Source organism: Cebidichthys violaceus, unplaced genomic scaffold, assembly GCF_023349555.1.
Source record: "Cebidichthys violaceus isolate CVI_PGR_0920_01 unplaced genomic scaffold, fCebVio1.0.p SCAF_3, whole genome shotgun sequence".
Classification (NCBI taxonomy): Eukaryota; Metazoa; Chordata; class Actinopteri; order Perciformes; family Stichaeidae; genus Cebidichthys; species Cebidichthys violaceus.
In genome coordinates this window covers 5,846,640-5,870,668 of record NW_027176483.1, presented here as the reverse complement: position 1 = coordinate 5,870,668, position 24,029 = coordinate 5,846,640, and the positions used below count along the sequence as shown (strand labels likewise).

General features: G+C 40.5%; 1 protein-coding gene and 1 long non-coding RNA gene across 2 annotated transcripts in view; one reads left to right on the top strand and one right to left on the bottom strand.

The window, feature by feature from the left end:
• Positions 1-617: 617 nt before the first annotated feature.
• The window catches only part of LOC137880989 (A disintegrin and metalloproteinase with thrombospondin motifs 20), a 76,988-nt gene continuing 53,576 nt past the window's right edge, over positions 618-24,029 (bottom strand). The window contains 11 exon segments of the mRNA XM_068722644.1: positions 618-3,530; positions 3,790-3,894; positions 4,226-4,317; positions 5,886-6,019; positions 6,169-6,263; positions 6,363-6,457; positions 7,319-7,448; positions 7,624-7,830; positions 8,442-8,612; positions 9,436-9,609; positions 13,101-13,268. Coding sequence (XP_068578745.1) covers positions 3,441-3,530; positions 3,790-3,894; positions 4,226-4,317; positions 5,886-6,019; positions 6,169-6,263; positions 6,363-6,457; positions 7,319-7,448; positions 7,624-7,830; positions 8,442-8,612; positions 9,436-9,609; positions 13,101-13,268 — 1,461 coding nt within the window. The 3' untranslated portion in view covers positions 618-3,440.
• On the top strand, positions 14,660-20,352 carry LOC137880990 (uncharacterized). The gene is made up of 4 exons (XR_011103840.1): positions 14,660-14,941; positions 15,825-15,878; positions 16,917-16,972; positions 19,516-20,352. It is a non-coding gene; the product is annotated as an uncharacterized lncRNA (long non-coding RNA).

Genomic DNA, 24,029 nt, shown 5'->3' with positions numbered 1-24,029 from the left:
AACACATCTGGTGATTATTTTCTTCAATAAACAATTGATTGTTCAGTATATGAAATATCAGAAAATTGTAAAAAAAAAAACGCCCTTCATTCATTATTCCTTTTATTCCCAAGATCACATTTTCCAAATTATTGAACTATTATTGTGGGAATCTTATGTTGTTAAGACTAAGAGTCTACAGCCATGCAAGCAGTTCCTAGCTAAATGCTAACACCAGCAAGCTAACATGCTGATGTTTAGAAAGAACAGTGGTTGCCATATTTTGACTTTATGATGGTGCTGGATGAAAATGCTGAGGATCACCAAAGTGATAATAATGTATCCTGATGGGGAACATTGATGTTTGTACAGGGTTTCGTGGCAATCCAGCAGGTAGTTGAGATATTTCCCAAAAATACTAAAATGTCACCTTGATGGTGGTGCTAGAGGAAAAGTCAAGGGAACACAAAAGTCAATATGATTCATCCTCTGGGGACCATGCCAATGTCTGTACAAACAATTATGGAAATCCATGTTAAGATATTTCTCTCTCAACCAAAAGGGTGGACTGACTGATAGACTGACCGACATCGTCACGCCGCTAGCATGGCCAAAATAAACATCAATCAACTTGTGAGTCAGCTGAAAAGCATTTTTTATTATTACTTATTTTTAACAGCGTTAGTAGCAAGACATACAGTATAGGTACGATTAGAAAGCATAGCACCAGAATCAATCATTCATTTCTTTTACACAGGCTACATACATACTGTGGGTACATATGATTCTTAAAAACATCTTTGGATAAAGCATGGCAAACAAGCACACCGTCTCTCTATTCAGTACCAATGCCCATTCAATATAGCACACTGTTTACAATTCAAGTATGAATATTAAAAATACACATATATCATAAGTTACAAATCTTAACGGTTATTACAAAAAAAAAAGGATTACATTTCTACAACATGTATGGCACATAGTGCATCAAGTATTCTTTAAATTTCTGATACAGACCTCATAGAACAATTGCCCATCATAAAAACAAATGATGGCCAAAGGTTTTCTAGCTGCTCATTGACTTATTTATTTTTCAGCCATTCTTTAAATCAAAAAGAAGCTGCATTGTCTGAGAAGAGAAAAATCTGCATCTATGTTCTAACTTTGGTTAAAGCTTAACATCAGAGTACCAGCATGTTAGGTTGATAGCTGTAGTGGTCATGGTGAAAGTCATGTATGATGAGTTACGTACTACTGAAGGGAAGATTTCCTCATGCAGTGGTTTATCTGACATATCTGGCAACCTTGAAGCTAGATTTTCGGCTACATTAATGAGAGGACCGTTACATGTATTATAGGCAGAACCTACATCTGCCAAAGAGGCAAAAGCCAGTGTTTTTCTTCTCAAGATCAGAAGTAATTCCAGTAGTTCAAAAGCACCATTCAAAAGATCATCATTTAAGGTTAGTGGTTAAACACTACATATAGTAGTAGGCTAATACTTTTTTTTAGCAAAGCAGACAAAGGACAAAATAACAGACAATGGCTTCTCCGTTGATAGTAGTCATTGTACCTTAAAACATATCAACAGTCATTACAGAATAAATATGGTCAACATAAATATTTTACAACACATATCTCAGTAGAGTATGGATGTTTGCAAGAGGTAGGGGTTGCAGGTACCTACGGTAGGCCCAATGGAGGGTGTGAGATGAGACTTCACACCTGATACTGTGTCACGGTGTAACAGATGAGAACTTGTTTGTGTGGCGCCACAAAAGAAAAACAATCTAAAAATAACAGAATCCTCATAGCCACAGAAAACCTTTATACTGTACTTAAACACCAGGAAATATTGAAATGTTTCAGCTATTTCCTCCTCACAGCACTAGTGTTTTTTCTGTCTCTATGTGACAGTTCTATATCAGTCAGTGGACTGTATTTGCAGTAGTAGTTTTGTGAAATACCTAACAACAGATGACAGCAGACAGACTTTAGAAAAACACAACAATAAAAACTATGATCTGTAGTTGTTCTAAAGGCTAAAGTTTGACCCTGGACATAAGGCAGGTCATATCAGTAGTTAGTTGCTAGCTTACTCTTTCTTTAAGTCTTGCGCCCGAAAGAAAAAGTTTGACATTTTGCTAAAATACACATTCACCTTCTTGCCGAGAGTAAGATGAGAAGATTGATGTCACTCTCATGTCTGTACGCTAAATGTGAAGCTACAGCCAGCAGCCAGTTAGCTTAGCTTAGCATAAAGACTGGAAACAGTTGTAATATTAGTCCAAAGGTAAAGATGCTAGTCTAAAGGTGAAGTCACCTTCTAGAGTCTCCGCTGCTTCCCTAGCAGCTCCATTAGTGATGTCAAGACTCCAGGAAGTTACTTGGAAGTTGGTCCCGGACATAATAATTTATAAGCAGCCCAATAAAAATCAACGTTTTTTTTTTTGGTTTGGATTAAACAAATGAGATACAACATGTTAATGAACGACCTTTAGAGCTGCTGGTACCAAGATTTAGTTCCTTCAGCCAGAGCCAGGCTAGCTGTATCCAGCCTTTGTGTTGAGCTAAGCGAACCGGCTGCTGGTGGTAGCTTCACATTTTCCATCAACACATGAGTGATATCTTCTCATCTAACTCCAGACAAAAAAGTAGAGAGAAAATACCAAAATGTCAAACTTTTCCTTTAAACTTGTGTAAGGCCAAGATGATCTGCAGTATAGCTCATTTAGTAGTCTCAAAATATACAATGTTTTTGTATTACTTCTTTTTTATATCAGCCAATTGACTGTTTCACTGTAAGATAATACATCCATCCCTCACATACTATTTCAATGTCTGTTTACAGCACTTCTTTTTACCAGAGGATTGCAATGATTAATACAAACATACAGTATATTAATTGTTATACTGTCTTATTGATTGCAAGTTAATTCTGGAAAAAAAGTGTTTTACCAGACATATTGTTTTTTCATAGAATATGCTTCACTTTACAGGATAACCGTAAGAAAATTAGTTTTTTTTAAAGACGAGGGTTTCTCGAATGTTTTTCTACTGTTAACACAGTTGCTTTCCCAGTGTTTTGAAATGTTGTATCCCTTTGTATGATGCCAAAAAAAAGCACAGCAGTGTCAGAAAAATGTGTAGGTTCCAAAGCACAGACGTGTTTGATAGCGATTGCAACACTGTTGGCATGCAAATATAGCTGGCTCTTCCTCAGAGTTAGCCGTTTGGATGGAGGATCAGACAGTGGCCTTGTAGCACTGCACAGTACTGCACATAGTGTCTTATATGCTTTAGCTGCCATTTGGGAAGTGGGTATGTTACAGTAGGATGATTACTGTTAAATGCTCCTCCACCACACTTACTGATGACGACGGGGTCCAACAAATCACTGTTATTGCATGTTTCTGGGCTAGTCTTCAGAATAGTTTAGGGGTTTGGTCCCTGCATGGCCCTCAGTGGACTTGAAGGAGTAGGCCGTTGTGAGCCTGGGGAATGCACTTCCCACAGAAACCACCACAGCGGCCGTAGATTCTTGTTCCGTCCTACAGACAAAGACAAGTGAGAAAGGAAAGAGTGGGCAAAGGGCAGAATGAACACTTCATAAATGTCATTGGGGATTCCTCTCAAGTGAATCAGACAGAAATACAACATGGCAATTCCGATGACATTCCAGTGCAACAATCTCCCAACATCAAGCCCAATTACAACAATATATCTATTACATAATCTATTCCTTAAGAGTCAAATAGCATCGGGCATACAGAAGACAACCGCTATATGAATCTACTGTTAGCCTCTTACCTCAGATCTGTGAACTTTGATGGAAACATAGTTGCCCTGTGATGTCCACTTGGTTTCCTCAGCCACTTTGAGACCAGTGCCAATCAGATTAATGCTGAACTGGCCCTGAAAACACACATCAGATTTGAGTTATTTTTGAGCTCTTATTAACCGGGAAGATGGAGCTCATTCATGTTTGCAGAAACGGTCTGTGGCAAGAACTGCAGAAGGAGGGGCCTGAATATATAAGACTATGTGGGGATCACCCCGAATAGAGTAATAGAGAAGTTGGAAGTTATTGCCTAGGACAGAGCGTTTTCCCCCACACTTCCAGGGAATTATAGCAGAAAAGTTTTGTAAAGAAGACTCTTCTTTGACTTTTAGGCCACTAACATATGGAACAAAACGGACGCATGAAACATTTCTATGAGGTTATAATGTACAGTATTTCACCAACCTGTGGACACTTGGCTGCACTATAACAATCTCCCGCCGTAGCAAAGGGCACAGGTCGACCAAGAAGAGTCTGGGAAAACTGGAGGTCTGTGACTAGTAAACAGCAAAGATACAAATCTAGAGTCACAATGTGCAAGAGCAGAAGTAAACATAGACGGAAGACAGCTGCTCTAAGGTAAACAACCACACAGAGCATCTGCAGCTGCAGCTTATGCAAGTCAGTTTCATTGCAAGTTTGATGTTACTTCACTGTCACATCGTTTTTCTCTTTCTAAGAAACCTTTCTCCAACAAAAAAAGTTCTTCCAATGAGATTTTTAATATATTTGAATATTGTTATCAATCTGCCTATCAACTCTAAAACCTTAAAATCACCAAGCAAAACTATTTCAATTTCAACAATTTTACATTAAAAAGTTCTGAATATCACAAAATTCAACAAGTAAAAATCACAGAATGACCGTCAAAGACCTAAAACTCATATTTGCTATGATGTGAAGCTATTATATAGTGGCCACCTAAAATGTTTGTGCAAAAGAGAGAGAAAAGACATCATATTTTTGATTTGATAAAAGATGTATGACACTCTGAGCTTATGAATTCAGTTATTTTACGGACGTGGAACCAGATCCATAATTAATTGGATTCAGCATAAACCTAACCCCAGTTACAGTAGATTTGTGAGGATCTGGTTTTATGTAAATCAAATCTCTGTTTTACATTTGAAATCAGTGACTCAATCTGAACCTTGTTTCCCCGACTCTCCTGTTCATTACCATTTACCCGGCATTGTCACACATGAGAACCATGACCAGTGCCTTTTCCTGCCCTCTCTTCACGTTGGCCTGTATTAAATGATGATAAAGTTCACGAGAGGCTTCCCTTCATCTTGAACTCATTACCCCCCCCTCAGCTCTCTGAAAGCCAAATGAGTACCATGCAGAGGGGGGTGGGAACATGTGCTGTCAGGACCCAGACCAGACGAAGAGGATGGGAGGATGACTGCGTAGGTTCTGATCCAACTTCCCCTCAGCACACACAAAAACACACACACACACACACACACACACACACACACACACACACACACACACACACACACACACACACACATACACTGTTCACTAATCCGCATAGTCTAATCAAAGGCATACTTGGACACAACAGGGAAGGTGGAGCTGACTATAATAATGAGCAAAGGAGTATGGCCTGAAGATGTGAGTATATTCGCGTGTCTGCGAACGTGTGATCGCTCGCATGCTAGTATGAGTAAGTGTTTGATATTGATGCAACTGCAATCATGGGTTTGTGCGCTTGTGTCTTCAGTTCTTCTTGTGTGTGCTCGCCAAAGAAAAAACGTGCGAGGCACACATCGCATATTGTCTGTCTGAGCTTGAGAGCAGGCGCGCATGCCTGTATGTCGCACGCACGCATTCCTTTATTCTGGCGCTCACGTGTATGTGCTGAGAGGCCCGGTGATGTGAACACGAAGCGCCGAAAGGTCATCGATCCGACCTCAGCGGAGAGAGTGTGGGGAGAGCAGCGCACACTGCGTTTGGACGAGGTGGTATTAAACACAAGGGGACGAGGCGTCTGAGGGTTAAAGCAACACCGATGTGTGGTCTCATTACAGGGCAAGGCAATCACACAGTAATTGCTCACTCATTATCCTCAGGGAGCTTAGGTCCAGGCGAACTTTGTGGAAGAGTGTGTATCCAGCTGCTGAGTAGTCATTCCTGCAGTCGCAGTCCTGTCTTCGGCTGCCGTTAAAAGGACATTCAAATGGGTTCAGCAACCTTTGTATCAAAAAAAAAAAGAAGCATCAGGATTTATTCAAGACAAACACAGGATACTGAACTCTCCTACAAACACTGTATTTACATGCAGCGCAGTAACTCTGATTTACAGCTCAAGTGGCGATCAGTCATTGCTGCATTATACACACCTGTGCCCATACACCTCAGAGTAGTTGTCCGTCTGACCGCTGCGCAGGGTTACATACTCCTTGGGGAAATCAGTCTGCATCTCAGCACAGTAAATCTGGAGCCAAACACATTGAGACACGGAATGAGGGGCTGTGGGGAAGCTGCAGGTCGAGTCATGAGGTGTGGAGGAACATTTCTGACAGAACAGGCACACCTGTAGTATCCGGGACTTCACTTTGAGATAGTATTCCCCATCTATCTTCACACCCAGTCTCATCTGGATTTCTCGGCATGAAGCGAACAACTGGCCTGGGTGAAGAAATATGAAGGGAGGAAGGAGAGGTTTCAGTTCAACTGCAAGGAAACAAGAAACTTTGACAGAAACTCTACTTATGCAAACCAGTCAATAAATCTATTGTCAACAAATGCAAGACAGATTACACAAAGTAATAAATTAAACACATCTATATAAGAAGCGATAGCATTCTGGCTCTCGTCTTCTTAAATGACAGCTGCTGAAAACGCCTCATTATTCGAAATGCCTCCTCTGTTTTCCCAGAGTGCTGCATAGCCCATATCAAGCTGATTAGCTGATTAGCATTAATACTTGACCGCAAAACTGGCTGTCACCCGAGCATATCATTTTAATTTCGGCAGTGCCTGACTTGGCAGAAGCCAAGTCGGGAATGAACAGCCCAATGCGCAAGTACTGAAAAATCTGAAATGTGGGGGAGCGAACCTACAACCTTTGGCCTGCTGCCGGGTTTTACAGAGCTTGCAAGTTCACAATGAAGGCTGCCTCGGCCCCAGCACACACCCCTGAGGCGTTTTGACAGACTGGCCATTTCACGATATGTTGAAAACTGCTGACTGTCCATTTATTGTTCCACTAAGTAATCACTCCAAGAGGCTTCAAGTGGAGGTCACTGTTCTGCTTAATGTGTTAAAACAAAGCAACATGTTGAGTTTCTGTAAACAACAATCAGATACGGTGTTGGTTGCCATATACAGCACAGTCCATTGAATACCATCACTCTACAAACTCCTGGTTGCCAGCAAGCACTAGATCGTAGACTTTTAGAGTTATGTACTTAACAGCCAATGAGAAGAGAGGCGAAGAGATGAGGGGGAAAGAGAAGAGAAGAGAAGAGAGAATGAGTTTCCACTCACACTCTCTGTCTTGACAGGCAGCATGAGACTCAGGCCTTCCTGAAGAACGGCAATGTTTGGACGGTTGGCCTTTGGAGGTCACACACTCCACTCTGCGCTCCATCACTCCTGCCCCACAGGTCTGCGAACACTGGCACACACAGAAAAGGATTCAATCCCACAGCTACAAAAACAATTATCAAATAGGCTCCAGCCAGATCCAAATCCGCATATCATCAGAATGCACAAGTCATCAAAATGTTTCGCGGAAATGGCGATTAGCTTGAGAGGATTGCTCACAGCCTAACAAGCGCTTTCTGTTTCACCTTGCTCCATGGGCCAACTTTCCAGTAGGTTGTGTGTGGGCAGTCCCTGAGGAGGCAAGGCCGGGAGCCAGGAGGGTGGGGCTCGGGGCAGTGGGTGCTGTCAGAGGAGGACGGGGCAGCAGCATACGGGCGCAGAGCCTGAGAGGAGGGCATCACGGAGCAGGAGACTATACGCTGCTGGTAGCCCACACCGCAGCTGGCTGAGCACTGAGCCACACACACACACACACACACACACACACACACACACAAGGACACTGACAGTTACTAGTGACGGGCATGAGTAAAGGTTTGCACAGAGCAGTCATGTCAAATACAAAAGTGGATTTTTTTCTTGTAGGCCTCAGTGATACTAATGTGCTATTAATGACAATCTATTGTCCATGCTTTCTTCCCTTTACTAAGCTGATTTCTGTTAAAATATAGACTGTCTCCTTGAAATGTGTACATCTCCAAAATGTCTACTTTTCATGATCCAAGCTTTATACATTTTTCAGCTAATCCACTCAGTTTTTAAATTCATTTTGTAGCCTAAAGATTGGATAATTCTCTCAACCTATAAAGTAATACATTTAGACAGCGACTAGAGGGGTTCCATCTTCTCAAAAGTGAGGATGTGCTACTTTTCTTTGCTCTATATTATTTTAACTTGAATAATTTTGTAGCTTTGCACTGTTGATTGGATAAGACAAGCAACCTGATGAGATCACATTGGGCTCTGAGAATTGAAGATGAGCTTTTTTTCCCCTATTGTCATTATTCGCTGTATTTGTAGTAGAACAAAGCTCAGTCATTATTATTACGTATTCTCTTCCTACCTGTGACCATTCCCCTGTCATCCACGTGAAGTGGCAGGGAGCTCCTTTGCAGGGCTGCTGTGATGGCGGCTGGGACGACGGCTTACAGTAATCATCCTGGACGGGTATCATCCCTGGGCCCATGCACCCCACCTTCCTGCCTTTCATGCCTTCTCCACATGTCGCATTACACTACAAGGACAATGTAGCAGGGGAAGAAATTAGTAAGACTGAAGAAGAGTTGGCAGAGGGGGGGCAGTGTTGTACTTTCCGCAACATCCCCGACTTCTCAGACTCCTGCTTGCCTCTTAAGCTCTCCAAATAGACACGTCTCATTATGTAGAGGTTTACACAAGTAGAGAAAAGTGTGTGACAATGCCGACATTAGCTCTCAAGAAGAGCAAACCCAAACATGTGCTCTGGCGGAAAATGTTTCCATAAAAGATAAAAGTTAAGCTGGTCTCCCTCAGGCACAGTAAGGGTTTATAGGATTTAGAAGTAATGATATGGACCAGAATCTTAGAGTTTATTTATGTAAAAAGTCAGGGCCAAACTGTGACAGAAATAAGGCTGCAAGTTCTCGAGGCAACACAGACAGGAATCTGAACACTGCAAACATTCTGCAGCAGAAGGACACGGCGCTATGTCCCTACATGGTGCCCCTCTTTTATGCCTCACAGTCAAGGACAAAGCACGGGACATTAAAGAAAGATGAGCGAAGAAAAAAATCAGTCTGCTAGCGTGACAGAGAACTGTGATATTTAGCAGGACAAAAGGGATGATGGCTATGGGTACTTTGAGGTTTGATATGATTTGCCGCTTGATGATTATCACCAAAGCCCTCATGATTGATGTGAGAGAAAAGGGGGAACCTGCAGGTTGTCCATTTAACGGTGCAGAGATAGAGAGAGAGAGCAGAGATCTCAGCCAATAAAAACCTTAATGAGATGGTTAAACATCTGTTCCTGGGGGACTTGTAAAGAGGAAGAGAGAGAAAGAATGAGTCTGTACTTACTTCTTCCCAGTCACCAGCGACCCAAGTGTAATGTGTGCATTCTGCAGTACGGCAAGGCCGGACAAGGGCAAGACGCTGGTGAGCGTCGCATAGATCCTCTCTGACCTGTCCAGTGCCTTTTAGTCTGCAGTAAACATCTCGGTTCTGAACTCCGACTCCACAGGTGACAGAACACTAATGAAACAGAAACAGAACAAACATCTGAATGAGAAAAAGGCAGTGAATGGATCTTAATTCACGGTATACTTATCAGTTGTTGTGCTTCTCATACTGAACAGTATACAGCCAAGGACATAACAGGAGAACTATACGTATTTGTAGTTTCCTGTGTTTTGAGAGTTTGACCAATACTGTGGACAAAGAGGCAGGATACTGATACTGATTTTCGTCCATTTGTATTTGCTGCAAATTTGTCCTAGTTGCTACCCACGGTACTGCAACAAGAATAAACATGTCCTATAGTTAATCTTTGAAATGTTTATCTTTGATGCGCTAAAGATGTTCTTGTGGCACAAGAAGAACAGTCATAAAGTCAGCAAACTGACTCAGTAATGGGAAGTTTTCTAACATGAGCCACCATAAGCTACTGCAGACCAAATGGGGCTACATCAGCAAAATCCCTGAGTGTGTTTAATTAAATAAGGGTGTGTTTTATTGCTTGTGAACTGAAGTTGTCGTTTGCAAGAGAAGAATTGCGTTATTTCTTCTTTCATTTGTTTCATAGTCTCACTTATATGTGACAATATATCAAACTTGTTTGTTTTGCAGTGTCGGTTTTACTGCTTTGCTGCCTCTGAACAACATACTTAATAAATCCAAAGCCAGTTTGTTGCTTCTTTGTGCAACGTATATACCTGGGGTCATACAAAGGTCTATCTCAAACATCTCTTTGATGTGCTTTGAGAAGCATACCTGCATACTGAGGAAGTCTCTGTAAGGCTTGAACTGATCGGCCTGATTTCTCTCCATGTCTCCTACAGACCTCAAAGAACAGTGCCAGCCAGGCCTCAGCGCTTTCACAAAATCTGCGCATTATTCAGCAAATATCAAATCTCCCAAAAACGTCCAGATGTATTTATGTTGTTTGTTTCTAGCTGCAGTTGTGTATTGTCATTACGGAATGTGTGTGGTTAAATATGAAGGGTCAAGGACTTGAGTTTGGAAAGAGAACAAAAAGCACAACAGGAAATCTGACCTTCAAATACCAAAAAATGCTTTTTTTTAAATCTTACAAGGCATTAAAATAACTGTTCACTGTGAAACCTGATTCTGTATTCCTACAAAAGACTTGCAGTCCTTCTATCAGTGGCGATGGGGACATGATGAAACTATAGATGAAATATTAGGGACTATTTTATGATTTCATAGTGGTGTTGAGTGAGTCCCACCAGACTTTATCAACATGTCTTCCCTTTCTTTGCCCAGGTAGTAAGATATCCACCTTTGAAATAATGGATTTTAATTAAATTGTATTTGTGATGCTCACAGCATTTGAAAATCCAAGAACAATGTGTCCATTTTACTCCTGATAATCCACAAAACACACTGAAAATGGTTTTCCTTGGAACTACTTTCTACTGAAGAAATAGACCAGATTTTTTTAAAATACAAACAAAATTCCATTCACCTCCATTGTGATAAGGTGGGGGTGGATATTTCAGTAATGGATATCTGAGAAACATGTGCAAACGAAGCCAAAACTCAAAACTGTCTGCATAGCTAGATACCTCTAGACACAAATTAGAAATGATTTTATTTGTAAATCTGATGAGCAAACCTTGTCACAGCAATCTACAATATTTCACTGAATATATGAGTGCACAGCATTACAAGCAACCAGTAGAATTACGTATAATATTCTTGTGTCCTTGGCTCAATAGGCAGTCCACAGCCCCCCGGCTCCTCTAACATGTTGCCCAGTACACCCCCAGTTAGAGGTGACTGAGAGGGTCGGGTAACTGTGGAATAACTAAAGCAGTGGGTGCTGAGGTTTCAAAGTTGTCACATGCATGGATATTAAGATATAAAACATGTCTTTATGCCCTAGTTGAGGATTTCATGGTTGCTGGTGGTATGCGGAGGAAGATGATTGCTTCCAGACACCAGTGAGAGAGAGAGAGAGACCGAGTGAGAGAGGAGGAGGACACGCTCAAAGAGTGCAGAGGAGGTAGGAGACTTGTGGAAGGAGGAGGACGTGGGTCTTCATGGACCTTTTGGGATTCAACTATTACTTGGTGAGGAGGAGGGATATGGTCGATTTTCAAACAGGAGATGGTACATCTTTTGAAAATATCTTGGAATTTAAAAAAAGAGTTGATCAGAGAACGTCGTTCAGCCGGCGGGTGACAGAAAATGGTGTGTGGTAAAAGCATATTCACAGATAACACACATCTTAAAGCAGCTAAAATCAATATTTTGCCTCTCTTTATACTACTGCTACTACTAAATCATTCAGCAGGAAAGGATTCTCTAAGGGCAGCTTAACTTTTGCTTAAGTAGCATATTCAATTGGACCGGGACAAAGAGTCAAATAGCAGCTGTGTGATCTGCATGACTTGTAAGTGATAGGGCTCATTAATAGTGATAATTACAGAGCTTTACAGTGTCTTTTTAATTATTTTTTTTTGGTCCACCAGCTCCCCAACAATACTGTTTTGGTTCATTCTCACTCTTACTTAGCAATATAAACTTAAAAGTTGAAAATATGTCAGTGCTGAGTTCCAGATGTTTCCCAAGGCACAATGGCCAAAAAAATCCAACCCTGATTGCAGGTTCAAGAAGCAACCAGTGCAAGCTCTCTGTATATATTGTGTGCATGCTTGCTCCTCGGAGTAATCTGACAGAGCATGACAAAGAACAACCAATCATTCCTCCTCTCATTCTGCTCTTGGACTTGAGATAAATTTGGCTCTGAATATTTTCCTCCCTGTGGGATCTCGATATGAATTTGAGCCAAAACGATGTTGCATGCATCTCCTTTTGTTAGCAGCTATTTTGCGGCTGTGTGGTTGGCTCCGCGTTGACTGTGACCTCACCTACCTGGCGACTCCCCCAATGCGCGGCCTTTACCCTGTCAGCGTACAATGGTACAGAAACCTGCTGTGCTTCAGGACGTGTGTGTCATTCTTAACATCATCTGTATGGGAGGCCGAGCACGGCTGCAACCCTGGATCTCCATGTTTCTGTGTTTCATTAAGATAGCATATTTTGAGCAACGCGCTAATTATTGATACCATTTAGTGCATAGAATGTGACTTGCATGAAATAGCTTTTGTGTGCGTCATGCATCGCTTTTGAAACATGCTGGTCAGTGTGTGGTCTGATGAGAAGCTGTACTGTAGATTACGCTACACAACCGTTTCAACACTTTGTCTCAATATTTCAAAGCTAATCTTCACATTAAGTGCACTGCATCAACACTTTTACAAAGCTAGCCTGCTGTGTTTAGCTCACACTTGTTGAAAAGACACATTACTCTCGACCAAGAATAAACTGAGTGGTGATTGCTGTGTGTACATGTCCTACATCTGCAACCTCTGTGAACCCTTCTGCTGTGTTGCTGCTTGTGTTTCAGCTGTTAGCAGCAGTTACTGTTAGTTTGGTGCCCGAGAGGGAGCCTGGGTTATTTCGTGAGCTAGAGGAGATGGGTAGAAGAGCAAACATACCTCTCTCCACCTGTTGGCCTTCCAGCCGGGACATCCCCGCGCCCGACAGGCCTTCTGGGTCCGCGGCCGAGGCAGATGACCGCAGTGTTCCTCCTCTATTTTGGTTTGGTTCTGATAAACACAGGCTATCTCCCGCTGCTTGGTCCCCCGACCACAACTCACTGAACACTGGAGAGGGAAGGGGAGAGAAGGGGGATGGTGTATGGGGATGAGTGAAAAGAAGAAAGCGTGTTAGCAACGTTCTGTTGAAGAACACAGCTCTTAAACTCTACTGATAGGGATCGTGGTCATGGTAACAAAAAGGTATTGCAAAATGGCACAAATAAAACGTAGACACAAAGGGGAATCAACAGAGCCATAGCATGTGGTGTATAACAAAATGTTTCTCTCAGTACATAAAGACCATTTAGACCTCGACACAAGAGCCCTCAGTGCACCCAACAGCTTCCTCGTTGCATTTCATGGCCAAGTGAACACACTGCAAACAAATTGAACTAAGCAACTTAAATGGATTTCACTCAAAGCTTTTGTCAAACACTCACACGGACGGAATGCAGCCCAACAATTTAACCTGTAAACAGAGGAATTACTTTTAGAGCTGCTGTGAAGTGGAGGCCGAGGCAAGAGGAGGACAAGATGCAGAGCGAAACACTGATGCATGCACACGGCAAGACAATCACCTGGTACGAATAACCCAAACTACTTCAGGAAAGCTAGAAAGATGACGAAGATGATGAATAAAAACACCCGGACAGCTCTGAGATTGTAGATGGAAATATTCTAGAGTACTCGGTCCTCATGAGGCCAGACAGCAATTAGCATGCCCGCTATTTCTGCTTGACGAGTGAGCGCCCCCATTCAAAGCAGCTCTAAAAATGGGGTGCTGGAATCGAATACACAAGACGAGGAGAGTTGCATTTTGTCTTAGCATATTTTCCAGTCCAGATAATAAACATAATATTGCATTGTCCTCTAATTATGATCTCAGAATGTTGCATAACACCAAACACACACAGTATGTGCTCATAATACTGATCATTCTACAGACGATGGACCATGGACACCTAAATCTGCAAACGTCTTGAGGATTTAGTCTTTTCTTTCTTCAGTTTCTAAGAGGTAAAAGGCATTTATTCTCCGTTTAAAAAAAAAACATCTACTGATCAAGGTCTGAGTATCCATTTGAACCCTTCAAACAAAGCCACCAACAGCCTTTTCTTCTTAAGTGTGGTGCGGGCAGTGGTTGACACTGCACACACATGCATCATGCACATTGCAATTACCGAAGCATTTTAAACACAGGGTTGGCTCAGCTGACGGAGAACATCAAAGCCGAGGCCGGAGCTGAGTGACTAGTCGTGAGCATGGCAGATTCACATACCCGCTGCACACTCACTCAAAAATGATAACAGCACTCCCTCTACCTCAGACAAGAGCAGGGACCGGCAAACATGTTGGGGGGGGGGGGGATGAAGCGGAGGACTGGCCCCTCCTTACTGCTGTAAAAGCAGGAGGGGAAAAAAAAAGAGAAAGAAAAAAAAAAAAGGGAGGAAGAAAGGAAATCGCAGCCATACGGGCTGTGCTCCCCAAGCTGAACTGTATCTGCATTTTAACGGTGGGAGAAAAGACGCTATATGGCGATGTGCTCCTCCCTCCACCCTGCCAACCTCATCTGTCAGCCATTAGTTAATCAGGGCTGGTAACACAGAGCACAGAGAGCTGGCACAGCTTGTGGGACCAGAGGACAGCTTCACCTCTGAGAGCAAGAAAAGGGCAAGGACTCAGGGACCTCTGCCTCTCGATCTACAGCTGGGCTGCTTCACTCACCAGCACCCACTCAGGTAAGACTATTCCACTTATCACTTACGCTCAGCTGCTACGAGTGTGACAAGTTACCGTTTAACTGCTTTTATCCTCCTTACTTCAAATAAAAAGTAGTGGCGCCTGTGTTTGGAGAAATTTTAAATGGATGTTTGCATGTCCTTTGAAGGTTGGTGCCTGATTATTAAAAAGCATACGTTGTATCATGAAAGTATTTGGTGCATGTACTTAATCTGAGCTATATACGTCGTATTCAGTTGAAACGGGTTATGTTGGTGCTCTGAAGAGTTGTGTTTTGAATATATGGGATTCTCACTTTAACATGAAGGAGGGGAACAACTCCTTGAGGAAAACACATGCATCAATGGGTCACACGGGAAATGAAACACTCTTGAGACAGATCTGCCCGCCCACATTGTCCAAGGAATTAATTTCACATGATTAGGCGAGTTAGATCTAATATAATCCTGTGAGGTTCATCTAGACATAAGGTGGATTACTATAAAATGGGATGACTCAACCGCTTTTGTGAAACTAGTTTCTACCAAGCAAAGCAGAGCTTTGTTATAAGCTATAATTGATATTTAAAGCCATACGTAATGAACAGGCAGCTCTAAATGATTCTATACTTAGCGGCGCAAAGCGGCTTTCTACATTTGATAGTTTTCACAGTTCTGGAACAAATCACATAATCACATAATTGAGTGCTAAACCAGAGCCAGTTAGTTCATGCCTTTTCTGAAACCATTAAACAGCCCGGGGAGTTTTGAACATTGATGTCTGATGTTGACTAAGTTAACAAAATGTGATTGCATACAGACATATCTCTTACAGATAGCCTCTAACTGGATAATCACACTGATATGAGATACTTTTCTTTTGAGCATTAATGTCTTTGTCTAGGACAGGCAGGCGTCAACCTCAAGATGACCCCACCCCATGCATTTCTGTGAACAGGTAAGCCAATAGGACACATGGAAACTGTTAGGCATCCAAGAGAAACCTGACTAGAGTTTAAATATCTGTCACTCAGCCAACATGGCTATCAAAGCAGCTAATACTGTGCAGTACCTCACACAGAGAAGGTAGATTCCACGAAGCCAACAAAGATCAAAACTGTAAATGTGGTTTTATTTGATCAATGATCTCCACAGCCTCAAGCAGTGTGTGGGAACTTTTATTTCTGTGAGAACTATAATTACGCTTTTGTTCGGTGATTAAAGCAGAATTTAGTGTTTTGAAAACAATGTTGGGCTCAGGAATCAGAAAGACATCGTCTTTCATCGTATCTGTATTTAACATAACTGTTTGACTGGTTGATTTTTTTTCCCCCCAATTTCAGCTTGTTTCTTAACAACCATGACGATTTCCTGCAAAATAATGAAACAAATTGTATTATGGAACAGAATCTGCTAATAGGACTAAAGCAAAGTTAGTAATATAATATATGTTTAGATGAAATGATTTAGTATTTGTTATACGTTTCCTATATTTAGTGGTTTTAAGTGAGACCATATCTTAAAATGGGAGAGCCAAGGTTGAATTCCAATCACATTGCAGCATGCTCGCAATGCAAGAGGATGGTAATACCAAGCATATGGTAACTGTAGTTACATAGACTCTTCAAAGGAGATCAGTGTTGACCCGGAGCAAGAACAAACTTGTAGACTGTGAAGGGAGTGTAGAATTATACCCTGGGCTACATGTTGTCATTGTTGTGAGTTACAGTACACATCTACGGTAAATGGTAAACTATGCTCATTCAATCTTAATTATTCTGTGCACCAAATCATGCAAGGAGCAAGTAGTCATTTTTTGGGAACTGAATGCCCTTTGAGACAGTGTCTTGTCTTTTGTTATAGCTTAATCAGTATCACAATGTCCTCTGGTGCATAGATTAAGCTGCAAATCAGAGAAAGAAGGAGACAAGAGGGAAAGACATGAAGGGTCACAGAACATTCAGGCTGCTTTTCTGTCCATGGTCTTGTTTTGCAGGGAGGTTTCAAAGACAGAAGTCAAAACAACACATGTTGTCAACATGGGAACAGCTGGTAAGAGCGGCGTCATGGGGCAGAGGAATGTCAAGAGTCATAGATCTTTTATCCATCAGGCCAAAATAGCTATCCAGACTTGTTTGAAACCACGCACAGGAGCAGTGTGAAATTCTTATATCTAACTCAACTCACGCTTACCTTTACTAACTCTATCCGTGGCCAATCTCACAACATGCTTTGAACTATAGAAACCAAATGATGAATTTAAAAAAAATATTACATGCAAATATATCCACGTTCAAAATACTGATATTTTATCAAAGCAGTTCCTGCACTCCATGCAAAAGTATGACTTTGCCATGTTTCAAGAGTTAAATAAACAACCGGTTGAGTAGAGATATACAGTTTCTCCAACACAGTTTCCTTTTTAAGTCAACACCACTCAGGAAAGATACACCAAGAAACCATAAGTCAAAACGAAATGACAAAACAGCTGAGTTTTTCCGCCTGTCTAAACATTCCACTGAGAGCTTTTTCCATGTCGCACTAAAACATCCAGCACCGCTCAAATTAGTACTGCAGATGGGAATGAGGAATAGATGGTAAAAAAAAGCTAATTCTTGATGACAGAACTTGAATAATACAGCAGAAGTTATAAAGTCGTTACCTTTGACACTGAACATTCATGTCTAAGTCCCTCTTCCTGCTAAAAAAATAATACAAACATAAAGAAAATGATGCAAGAGAAGGAGAATACCATAGTTTTAAAGAGAGAGAAATCCACACCTGGTATGCGTGTATCTTATTACCACATATCCACAAGCAAAACACGAATTACAATATTCCTTTCATGGCAGCATTATAGAGGCGATAGGGCGCTCTGTTGCTATTAAAGTGCAAATTGTAGTGTTTAGCAAAATTGCTACTGCTTTTTATACCTTACCACCACAACCCCTTTGTCCACTGAGTCTATTTCTGAAGCACTGCTAAACTTGTGTCTGATTTCAGCCAAGTGAAGTCCGTGGGCCTTGACACCGGACAAATGCCTCCATCAGAGAAAAAAAACAGTGAGAAAAAAATAAAATGATTCCTGATGTACCCTGCCTGATCAACACATTTCCAGAACAATGGCAAAATGTGTTGATCCGTCTACAACATCAGAAATAAACATCAGGTTTTGGTTTCAGCCCCTCGGACTCAACGAGGAAGATTTGACTCAGTAAACCCAAATGCATAATGCAGTGATTCGTAATGCCGAATACAGCCAGTCCTCGACAGCTTTTGTCATTTTAACAAATGAAAGAAGACAAAGTAGTTGAAGTGAGTACTATAACGTTAATATGAAGCTACACTTAATAATATCTATTCAAAAAAGTCTAATATACATAGAGCTGGAACAATGGGTTCAGCAACCATTTTGGCAATCGATAAAGTTGCTCGATAAATCAATAAAGTTTTCAAGCAACAATGGCAAACATTTGATGGTTTCAGTGTGTTAAATGTGAGGATCTAGTGCTTTTCTTTGTCTCACATGGGTTTTGACCTGTTGGTCAGAATAAACAAGATCTTCCCCCTGACTTGAGGAAAGTGAAAGGAACATTTCTTACTATTTTCCAATGCATATAGACCAAACAATTAAACAAGTACTCAGGAAATTAACTGGCAGATGTATTATTAGATAACAAATGATTATTAGTTGCATCCCTAAAAATATACAGTGCACAAATACGCAAGGGTGGATTTTCCCTTTGAATGTTGGTGTCTTTTAGTAGCAAGTGGAAATAACTGCAGTGAATAGTGCACCAAGCACTTACCGACAACTGGAATTACCTAACATCTGTAGACCAGTGGCCCTGCTAACATGTATCGAAATAAAAAGTCCTGACAGGTAACTAACTAGCACAGACAGTACAGCACACACAGTCAAATAGTAAGGTACAAGTACAGCTAAAGCTCTAACTCCTGCAGTGTAGCTAAAACAGCACACCGTCCTATGCCGAAGCTTAAATGAAGGACTATTATTCCCCTGTTACTTAAAGTGGGCTTGAACATCCAATCTATCACTGTCCCTCCCATAAGAGGGGAAACAGTTCTTTCACAGAGATGTCGAGCCCCACAAACCCCATTTCACTCCATCAACTTGAGAGCATCGACAGGCCCAAACCGGACCTGGCCCCATCAAGTCTGACACGTTAACCTCATTTGAGAAGAATATGCATTTAAGTGGAGTCTAAGAAGTGACTCCTAGAGGCTGAAAACCACTTTATAATACTTGACCAACGAGTTGAGGAAAAGCAGGCGCACTCTACCTGTGTCAAAGTGAGGCCATGCTCCCTATCATTCTATGAGCCGGGGGTAGACCAATCTAAACGCTTCCAGACTTTCACGCCTTGTCTCCTCTCATTTCATCTCACTGCATCTGCTCCCACCTTGGCTCGCCTACAAAATAACAATGACCCTGACTAGATGGGCTTCTTTAATAATTTCCTCCAATGCCCTGCACAAACTCATTGTGGTTCGGAGTAAACGCTGATTCATTTCCAGATAGGGCTTTACTTCTACAGGGACATCACTAATATCATCTGCTCTCTAAACTACAGACATTTGTGAGAATGACTGTGCAAGTGCTGGCAAACAAAATCTACATTACAGCAGGTAATATGTTCAACTTATCTTCATGTTATTAGACTGCTTGACCCAAAAGAGACTTCCATTCCTAATGTGAAAGCCACGCTGTGATCCAAATATTTAGAATCTTCAGATAGCATCTCAAGAGCATCTGGTTTTCTCTGCCTCCAAAGTCTTAATGGTTTGCCAAAATCTGTAGGCCATAGTGCTTGACTTTTAACCGGCAAATCATCAACTGAACTATTTTGCTTTCTCTCAAAGGCCGAATTGAAACAATATCTCCATCGACTCAGATTTAAATCAAAGCCATGACAAGAGCCATGCTCGTGAGGACCACAAGGGACCTTCCAGCCACCGCTTCAATTGCTCACACTCGACTGGCATATGTGCAGGATCAGGAAACACAAGACCAATGATGTCACGGCCAACTGACCCCAGGGTGACAGGTTTGCAGAGTGTTCTTGCCCACTGCCCTCAGGCCAAAGTCAAGTCTGTCAATGTTGTGCATGTGGATTTCATTTGAAGCAGCATGATTAGGTCACAGATGCTCAACTGCGATCCCCCTGCATGGGAAAGCCACTCTCGACAGGAAACGGTATGTTTTTGTTAGCAACAAACAGGCATAAATTACTAAAATGGTGCCTTGGTTGCCAATTTATAACACACAGTCTTATTGTTGCTGATTGCCCACAATAAACATTGACATTACTTTTAAGGCGCGTCATTAGTTAATGATATTTACATTCCTGATCGTTTATGCTGAACTGCATATGAAACCATACATTTGTACAATAAATGTGATAACTGTTTTGTGTCTTTTCTTCTTTATACATGACAAATGTGTTTTGATGATCTGTATTCATTAATTTTGAAGGTGTCACTGAAAAATTATTAAAAATTATTAAAAGGTCCAGGGACCTTTAATAACATTTGAAAAATAGTTTTTGGACATAATTGTCCTTCTGTTATTGAATGCCATTTTATAATATTACTCTTGATGATCAAATGTTATCAGGAAGCGATGCAAATTTGTGAATATTGTAAGACGTATGATGGTAGTATACCATCATTATTAAAGCCATTTTCTTATTAACAAGTATTTTGGTTTATTTCCAAGAATGTAGCCTACCTCTGAAACATGAGATAAAACGCAAAGGCTCGGCTGAAACACTTTACAAGTAATGGCATTTGTGGGATAGTTAACTACTTTCCCAAGAGCTGATTAAACAGTATCCAATAATATGAGATATTCTGGGAGAATATAGAGCATTTGTGAAATGTATTTGAGAATTTGATATATTGAAATAAATTGACAAAAAAAACAACAGGATTTCATTGATGAGCTACTATTGCAAACCGGTGTGAATGATGTTACTGGTGTAAAAAAATGTTTTCTTTTCAGCATAGAAAAATATTTTTAGGGTACTAACTGAAGAGGCCATTACATAAGGTAAGATGCAATCTGAAGCCATGAGGAATATTTTGACAAAGTTATGTAATACAAGAACTTCCAGAGCATTGTATCACCCTCTGGCCTCTGTAAAGAGCATCAGCTCCTAAACATTAAGATTTATTAAAACAAATGGTACAGAGGCTTGCTGCAATATATGATAGAGGACACATGGGTAAAGGTAACTTTATAACCGTTGCTATCCTCTAACCATTTCATTTTAATCAATGTAGGCTTCACTGCTGGTTTATACAGAGTGATATGCAGCTATAATCTGATGTGGTCTACTTTGAGTTGCTTGAAGCCTATGGTGTTTAGCCTAAGTATTTACTTGAATTGCTACATTATTTGAAAATACTGCCTGATATTACTTCTCACAAATGTGCTTTACTTCAAAGAATGCCCTCAGGACAATATAATATACATAACTAAATCAGCAGTTTTCTGTAAATACTGGCTTTGCTTTTGGATCTCCTCAACTAAACAAACCTTGCCAGCATGCATTAATACCAATTATTGTCGTAGTAAAAGTAATACTCTGCAGGTCTCCTGCCAAACGCATTACAGAGTGCTCCATTAATGCAATGATAAACAGATGTGCCACCCAGCACCAAAGTTTAATTTGGACAGTATACTGTCTGTTTTCTCCAAGGACATTATAAAATAAAAAGTTAAAACACATAAAAGGAAAAGGCCTGCAGCGTTTTTACACTACATTATGCAGAGGTATGTAAAGTACTACAGATACTGTAAAAACTGATTTTAAGTATGTCTCCAAAGACTGAATTATTATAGAAGCGTTAAAGAAAAAGGGGGCTATACAAAATGAAGTCAATTGAGGGTCAAATACCAAAATACCACATGATGACCTACAAGTCAAGTCTTTTCTTTCTTTCTTTCGTTTGTAGTAACTCACCTACACACTATATACTGCAAAAACCTGCTGTACATATTGCATGCCCATGGTTTACCAGAGCACATTAGAGCACTATGAAACTACTATATGTGAAAAAAGACCTGCTGTGTCAACAACTGTTCCCCTGTGAAACCAATAAACTATATTTCAAGTTACTCTTTTGCAGTGAACTGTGTCTTATTTTGTTTTCCCATCTTGTTCCCTAGAGAGACGTCCGTAGGATTTACATGTGTTCCTAACCTCGCATACATTGAGCTCTTCCTTTAGAGTCCTGAGCCAGAACTGAAGTTGTTAAAAGCACAGACCTGCGGTTTGTTTGCCAGCAAAATATTGCATTTAGAAACAACACAAATTTCACAGTTATGTTTCTTTAATAATCTTTACAATGGGAAAAAGCTAATTCAACATGTTTATGTATTTTTGCATGTGAATGAAATAAATAGCAATAAGAACAACAACCAACCAAAATATGAAAAATAAAGTAGAATTGCCCCTTTGAGTTCCGCAATTTTGCACCACAGGGTTTAGAATATGAAGGAGTGGGAGTGAAACTTCCATGGCTGAGGAGTCTTGGTTGCAGTGGAAGTCTTGGTTGAGAATGACACACAGCGAGAGAAGCAAAGGAACAAAAAAGGAGACTGCACACATCCTAACTGAGAGGACGCGGACATGAATACAAACCCAGCTGCAACACTTCACCTGAAATATGTGTCATAATAATGTCATGTTGCAAATATAATTCAAGGTGCTAACATGTTATATTTGTAAGAACCTGAACAACCACTGCAGTGACAGAGAGTGCCTGACTTAGAGTTCAACACATACTCAGACAAAAGTACTGCAGCTCCTACATTGAGTGAGAGCTGTACATTTGCCGAGATAAAGTTATAAGTTGTCACGGAGCTTTTAAACTCTGAACTGACCTTAAAATGTAACTTAATACCCTGCCGAATAGTACTACTTCACTGCCTCGTTGCAGCTATAACCACGCCTATCAGTGATGTCATTGTGTACTGACACACCCTGGAGTACACCTCTACATCACTGCAGCAACGTGGAAGTCTTATGACCCTGCCAGAGACATTTAGACGTATGTGATGTTGTGATCCTGTAAACTCCTAAGAACCAAAAGTTTTCACCTGCTAGCCTTTACTGACTGTAAAAAGCCCCAACCAGTAGTGTTCAGGTGACATGTGTGTATAATGACAAATAATTCAAGTAAAGTGTTACATCAATCTACACTGGAACAAAACATTAAGGCTAAAACAATGAATAATCTTCTGTAAACAAATAAATAAGTTTCAGTTGAAAAAAATCCTTCAGAAATACAAAAACTGGCCAAAGGAATAAAGAGACACAGCAACAAATGACTCTAACTTTAAAAGGAGGAGGTATCTGTGTGCTTTAGTTTGTTTGATGGACAATGATGAAAGCTGAAAAAGAACTGCTCAATGATAACCCATGATTTACTGCACTGTATTGTATTATATTCATTAAGCTGCACTGATGCTGCCTACCATTGACAGAATAAATTAATTCATTCTTAGCCTGGAAATATGATGAAACTCGATTTTCATGATACGTTTAATGCACCACAATACAATGTTATATAAAGTTTAATAGCACCTTTGTATAATGAATAACAATATGACTAAAAATTGAATTTTAAAGTTGCTGTATTTGTTTTTGTTCTGAACAACTGGATTAAAACTCAAACTGACTTCCTTTCACAGATATGACGTTAGGATTAAATCCAAAATTCCCACCGTTGTGATCAACATGATTTATTTGGACAAACCATTGTTTTTGTGACATATGACAAGTTATTTTAATAGTTTATAAGCATTTATGCCTGTTTTCCTATGTGATGAAGACTACATCAAATATTATACAATCTACTTTATTCATAATTAAAATAATTAATATCTATAAGAAAAATGCTTTCCTATAATGCTTATTTTTCAACCACTCTGCATTTTAAGGCATTTTTAACTTAATTTTTGGGATATTATTTTTAAGATGTATTTGTTTGTTTATTTGCTTTTGAGATTATTTCAAATAGCTGAACCTGACAGAGATGAAGCCATTCTAAATTGCATTTCAACTTAAGTAAAAAACAC